Here is a 7,143-nt window from a genome sequence, read left to right as displayed (position 1 = left end):
TTTTTTTATTTCAGCCCCCACACTTACGACCAGAGTCGACGAAAAAAACTTTTAAGAAAAATTATCATTATTTTTTTTAAGTGTATACCAAAATTTTCAATAAATCAAAATAGTTTCAAAATGTCAAAGCTGCAGATTTTGTTATTCTTTTCAAAGAATTAATTTAGCTTTCAATTAAATTTTCAGAACTAGATAGAGTTATATAAAAAAAATGTTTATGAAAATTTTGACTTAAATTGAACAAAACATGTTTTTATTAACATTTTTTAAAGGAAAAAATGTGGAATTAAACTCGGCAGCCGCTGCTATAAATTCTAATTAGTTAAAAAAAATCACAATACGTATATTAAAATTCAAATGCAAACAATCAAAACACGTTCAACGACCTTCCTTCTTTCTGCACCGCCCTCAATCCCCCCAGATTATAAAACGACCTTCACCTAACAGCAACCGGCAAACGTAATTTAATTGAAATTCAAATTACACTCTCCAGTGCACGATCACGACATGTTTTCTGCCCGCCCCAAAATCCAAGAGAGTGTAGCCTAACCGTGTCAAATTTGACGGAAACCGACCGGCGGTCGGCTGCTGCTCACTGACCGTTTCACCCGATAGAAGAAACCGAGAGTGAAATGAGCCCAACCATGGCACCTTACAACATCTCTCCGAGCCACCGGTGACGACAACGTTTAGAGTGTAACTTAAAACGGTGTTTTTGATATAAAAACTAGACCTCGCCGTTCCAAACGACATCACTCTACGGCGATCATTTCTCACCGGTGGACAACCTCCCAAGTTTGAGCTTTGAAAACATGAAGGTAGGATTGATAAGGTCAGGTTGAAACTTGGAGTAACTTTTGAACTTTTCAGGCGTTCATCGTGTTGTCCGTGGTCCTGGCCATCGCCTTCGGCGCGGCAGTCGACACCTCCAACAAGGAAAAGCGTGGCCTGTGGGAGGTCAACGATCATCACGGTCTGGACGGGGGTTTCGAACACCATGGAGACGTGCACCACCACAAGGAGGTCATCACCAAGAATGTGCATGTGCCGTACCCGGTGGAGGTCGAGAAGCACGTCCCATATCCGGTGAAGGTCCCGTACCCGGTTGAGGTCGTCAAGAAGGTTCCGTTTGTGGTGGAGAAGAAGGTCCCGGTCTACGTCGAGAAGAAGGTGCCGGTTCATGTTGATCGTCCGGTTCCGTACCCAGTTGAGGTCAAGGTCCCCGTTGTCCACAAGGAGTACGTCGAAGTGCCCAAGCCTTACGCAGTTCATGTCGAGAAGCCCGTCCCGGTGTACGTGAAGAAGCCGGTCTACATCGAGAAGCACGTCCCGGTCACCGTGCAGATTAAGGAAGTGCACAAGAAGAAGCACTGGGGATTGTTTTAGAAACTAAATGTATGTTAAGATTATTTTATAGATTATGCACCGATGAAATACACTAATGTCCTAAGCTTGCTTTAAAAATCTCCTGTCTTCATTTTGTAATAATCACTCCGGAAAAGTATTAATAACCTCACAATGCTAATTATGCAACCATACCGTGAACAATAAGTGACCCACATCTTCCGGAAGCACAATCAATCCACGTCAGGTTACTGCACTGTTCACCGCAAAAAAAGGTATCCCCTTTACCATTTTAACATCACTTCAACAAAAAGCGCCCTCCTTCTCTACCTGCCCCAGAACGTTCACCCGGGGTCACAGAGTCCCGCTCCCAAAATTACAAATTACAACAGAACCGTGAAAGGAAGAAAGTTTTCAATAAAAGAAGAACCCCAACCGCCTCAATCAGAGCAAGCGTGGAAATGTTGATTTTACAACCCCTCTCGAACTCCACTCAACCTCGCCCACCCCACCTCCGCGCAACCCACAGGAATACTTCTGGAGTAACATTTGAAAGGGGCGGTATGACATTGCTCTTACGGCCTTTCATCCCATTTAAACGCGTGTAATGAAAGGCCGTAAGAGCAATGGCGTACCGCCCCTTTCAAATGTTGCTCCAGACTTTTGGTCGACAAATGAAAAGAGTGCCTGCTGCGATGGGAGGAAGGTTGAGTGTGTACTTTTGGTGAACCCTGCAATGACGAGATGACGGCGGTATGCCTCTGCAAACATGCCACGTGGTGGTCGAAATCAAATTCCGGCACAATTTGAAGGGGGCGAATCTTCATTGATGTTTGGGAAAAGACTGATTTAGGGATGATATGAAAAAAGGTTTATGTTAATGTTGATATATTGTTTATATATTTTAAGAATAACATTAATACCAAAATGAAAAATTATTTGTGGAGTTTTTGTCAAGTTCATAAACAAAAAATATATTTTTATGCTTCTTGGGTGTTTTTGAAACCGCCATGAGTCAGGGTAATTTTGTTTAAAAAAACTAGGTTTGCAATAAAATTAAAAAAATAAATATATTTTAAACGAACTCAAATATGCTAAGTATAACTTTTTACGCAGGAAAATGCATTTCAAATGGTTTTCAATTTATTATGCTTCCATTTTCATTAAAATTGAAAAAGTTTTTTGAAAATAGATTTTTTGCACCCCGTTTATTCCGGCCGATTTTGATGGAGAAGAGAGGAGAGCGATAAAAAATTTAAAAAATATATGCATCGGCCCATTGCATATCAATTGGCAATAGGATTCAAGAAAATTACAGCTTTTTACTTATGACAACTTTTATTTTATTTTGTATTTTTGAAAGGTAAATGTCTAAAAAATTGTAGCTTAAGCAATGTGATATAAAATTGAATCAAATGTTTACATTTTTATAGCATCAATAAAATTATCAGTGACGAAACCAATACAAACTAAAAAAAATATAAAAAGCAGTTAGGCCGATGCAAATATTTTTAAAAGTTTATGTCACTCGACTCAGGTCGAGGTCAAGAGAAAAGCAAAAAATAGAAAAATATAATAGTTGAAATAACAAGCCGCAATTTCAACATTTCAACGAAAAAGCCGTTGGAAGATGCATTTTACAGTTGATACGCAATCATTAAGTTTCAAAAAATGTAAGATTCAGCAAACACCCAGCAAAATATGAATTAATGTTATTTTAACTTTAGATCTATAAAAAATATTCAGAGATGTTTTACTTTGATCTTCATTGGTGTTGAAATTTCCTATCACAGAAAACCTTTACGTTTAATTCTAACTAAGGTAGATAAGGACAATTCGAAATAAAATAAGATAAACTACAAATACCTACTACAAAAAAAACGTACAGACTCAAAATCTAATTTTTTTTCAAGAGATCAAAAAAGACAACTTTTGCAATATTTTTTTAAATAAACATATATTTAGACCGTTTTTTCAAAATTTTCTAAAAACATACAACTGAAAAAACTAAAAATTTAAAAAATCATGATTTTTGCGCAAATATATTGTTTGTGTTGAAATAGGAAAAAAAATAAATGGTATTTTTTAGAGAGCACCTAAATTTTCTTTAACTGTCCTTACCTATACCCAGGGTTGCCAGATTGCCAGATAAATCTGTGAATGCCAGATTTTTCAAGTGTCAGCCATAATAAAGATTCACAATTCTCAGTGCCAGATATTTACAGATTTTGCAAGATTTTTCACTTAATGCCCATTTTGAACAACTTTTTGATTAAAATGAGCGAATTTAACTAAAAATCACAAAATTTAGAAAGAGTTTTTCTTAAAGTAAATGTAAATTCAACATTTTTTAGTCCTTAACATCATTTAAAACCAGCTGAATTCAACATACTTTTGAAATAATATATATCCTTCCTCATCTTCATCATTCATAATTGTTAGATTTTCGTCTGCCCGATTTTTCCAGATTTTTAATCGATACTTTGCCAGATTTTTCATATTTTGACCTGGTAACCCTGCATATACCCAACATATACCTACAATTTTGCCTGATTAGTGTCCTCGGCAATCAAAAATTACGTTTTCAAGTTACTGATCTAGAACATTAAGTTACCATTTGTGTATGGACAACTATCAAATTAGTATGGAAACAAGTCAAAAAAATATAAATTTGGTCATAGTGAATACCCCGACAAAGTTTAAGGCAAATAAAAAAACGAAAATTAATCGATGGCCGAAATTTAGATGAACTATTTAGTTGCTGATGCAATTTTTTTTTCTCCATTGTTAGTATATAAAAACATGATGGATAGTCGGTGGGATACTAGACCAAAATTTAATGAAATATTTCAATTGAAATATTTTTTTAAGAGTTTAATATTTTTGCCTGGGTTTTTTGCATTGAAAACAAATTCACCAAGTCCCTCAAATTCCATCAAATATCTGAACATCCCCATGGTCCACATCCATCTAAGAAAAATCACCCCCTTTTTAGACACACAACCATCAAAATAGGACAGGCAATAAAATTTATATCGCTCTCGATTACAAAATAAACACAGCGAGATTCTCCTACGCCTACTGCGTCCCATCAGTCGGCGGAAGTGCCCTGCTTCGTCTGCTGATGACAGAATAGAAATCACTTTTTGATGAAGCATCTTCCTATGCTAGGGGGGGGAGAACACCCTGTTCATAACTGTCACCCCACCGCCTACTGTTGTGTACGGTGTTCACACTTTCCGGAAGTGCGCTCGCTCAGCTTCTTCCTGCTAATTTATTTAAGAACATAATTACTTTCCTAGCCTCATTACGCGTCACGGCTTTCTTGCTCTCCCCCACAGGGAGGATTTTTCTTTTTGCAATCAAGGGTGAAGTAAAAGAAGGACAGCTGCTCCTTGAACTTGGTCTTCTTGGGCGGGGAGGGAGATGCAAAAGCTGATTTCCGATTCAGTCAGGTTGAAAATTACTTTCCAATGGATGGCATTTTTGCGTTGGTTAGGTTGATAGGTAGGTCAGCTCATTTGCATGTTAATTAGTAGGGTTAGTGAATTTTCACGATTTCGCGGACAGCGTGAAATTCGTGAAATTTGAAGATTTCCGTGAAATCCCGTGAAATTTATCAATTTTTCTCAGACCAATTCTTTAAAATAATAATATAATCAAAATTTCATTCATAAAAAACTTAAATTTTATTAGTTTTCAATTGAAAAATGTGACATGAAAAAATAATAATATAATCAAAATTTCATTCATAAAAGAGTTAAATTTTATTAGTTTTCAATTGAAATATGTGATATGAACCATTTAAAAAAATGTTAGCAAAACCAACATTAACATGAAATTGATACAACATTTACTAAGAAGTGAATGCTGCGAAAACTTAAACGATGTTAACAAAAATCAGTCAAAGAAAAAAAAATTCACGTATTTTTTTACAAACTCTGTCTTTTTCAACCGAAATATGTTAAATTCGATTAAACAAGTGAATTGTGATATTTTTTTTAAAGATTGCACAGTTTTTTTCTTTAAATTTTATTGATTTTTTTTAGAAATCAATTAAAAGCAAACAATTTTTTTTAAAGTAACATTCAGTGAAAGAAGTCGTCTTTCCCTTTTCCTCCGGTCAATGAGTAAACGGAGGAGCAAAAAAACAGATAAAAAAATTCTAATTCATCAGAGCAAAGAAACATATTGAGAAAATAGATTGCTCTTTATTTGATACTATAAAAATATTTCATAAATTTTACTTAGGAATATTTTCATTAATTTTGAAAGATGTTAAAAGATTCATGCTTGGTTATTCAACATTAAATTAATATTTATTAGTTAGTTTTTTTCTATTCAGTTTTTTTATCTTTAAAGTCACCTTTAAGAAAATTTCACCTGTTTAATTTTCACGATATTTAAATACTTGGGTGGATGGCTCCCTTGGAAATTAAAAAAAAAATGTTTGTTTTCTGTTCGGATTTTGAATAAAATTATGAAGATTTCGTTACAGATTAAATTACTTTTGCCTATCGATTTTAAAATAAGTTTTTGAAAACTCTAAAAATATGTTCAACTGGACAAAATGCCATGAAAAAAAGTTAAAGTTGTTTTGTTGAATTTGGCTTTGATATGAATTTCAATAAAATGTAAAGGATAAAATAGTAGCAAATCAGCGAAAACTGTTTAGCTATATTAGTCGAACATTAAAAAAGCAGCTCAATTAATGATAATTTGCATGCCCTACATTTTAGTTTCAAAGTAGATATAGAGCCCATTCATAAACCAAGTGGATTTTTTTTTTAAATTACTAAAAGTTTTTTTTTAGTGCCACGTTGAACGTTAAGAATTTTTATTTTTATTGAAAACAATGTATAATTAAGCAAAAAAAAGTAGTTTCTGTATGTTTAACATAAGATTTTGATAGTTATTTTAACATTTTTCGCGTTCCGCGAAATTTCCGTGAAATTTGGTGTTTTAAAATTAAGGTCCCCGTGAAATTTGCAATTTTTTAGCGTGAAAAATCACTAAGCCTATTAATTAGGTTTGCTCTCGGGGCTCTGTGTTGCAGGCTTTTACTTTAGGACGAAAGGAAAACTGGTTAATAGCCTGTCCCATTTTGAGGTCATGTCGAGGAATTTCAGGTGCTCACTTCTTAAATGATAGATTATGATGTTAGGAACAATGTTTTCTTAGACAAGAAAAAATAATAAAATACTTTCTCGCACCCCCTAGTCGATTTACTGAAAAAAGTCACTTTTTTGAACAAATTTTCTAAAATTGCTTGGAATCAATACAAAAACTGTTTTGATCAGGTGTGTATTATCTTCAAACGATAGGTTTTTGTCCATAGATTAAGATGCACTATCAATATTGGACCAAAATTTAAGTTTTTGGACTCTCCCAGGCAGATTTGTGTCGAAAAAATTGCATTTTTTCGAAACTTTTTTCAGAAATGTTCATTTAATTTAGGGTAGCCTATTTTTCCCAGTGAAACCAATACATGCAGCTTATAGGAAATTTCATGGCAAACATTTTTTCCTCTGAGAAAATCCAATTTCGACACTCCAGAGCCGAGATATTTGAGTTTTAGTGAGGAAAAAAGTGCCAATTTTCAAAATTTCTCAGAATTCAGAAGCAAGGCCTACTAATTACACGATGTAGCAAGCATATGTCTCAAAGGTCAGGGTATGCTTTCTTATAGTAATTTTTGCCGCTGAATCCGAATCTGAAATCAAATTTCGTGTAAACAGTGATGTTTTGGAGCTACACCCTTTTGGAATGTTATTTGCGTGTTTAAGAGGCAGTTTTTGT

At 34.4% G+C, this 7,143-nt stretch overlaps 1 protein-coding gene across 1 annotated transcript; it reads left to right on the top strand.

The window, feature by feature from the left end:
• The first annotated feature begins 602 nt into the window (after positions 1-602).
• LOC120418478 (uncharacterized) lies at positions 603-1,464 on the top strand. Its single transcript, XM_039580918.2, has 2 exons — positions 603-818; positions 871-1,464. The coding sequence occupies exons 1-2, from the start codon at positions 813-815 to the stop codon at positions 1,384-1,386; spliced, it is 522 nt and encodes a 173-aa protein (XP_039436852.1). The 5' UTR covers positions 603-812; the 3' UTR covers positions 1,387-1,464.
• The last annotated feature ends 5,679 nt before the right edge of the window (positions 1,465-7,143 follow it).

The sequence above is a fragment of the Culex pipiens genome, chromosome 2 (assembly GCF_016801865.2).
Source record: "Culex pipiens pallens isolate TS chromosome 2, TS_CPP_V2, whole genome shotgun sequence".
Classification (NCBI taxonomy): domain Eukaryota; kingdom Metazoa; phylum Arthropoda; class Insecta; order Diptera; family Culicidae; genus Culex; species Culex pipiens.
Note: the sequence above shows the minus strand (reverse complement) of the source record. Positions and strands in the feature narration are given on the sequence as shown.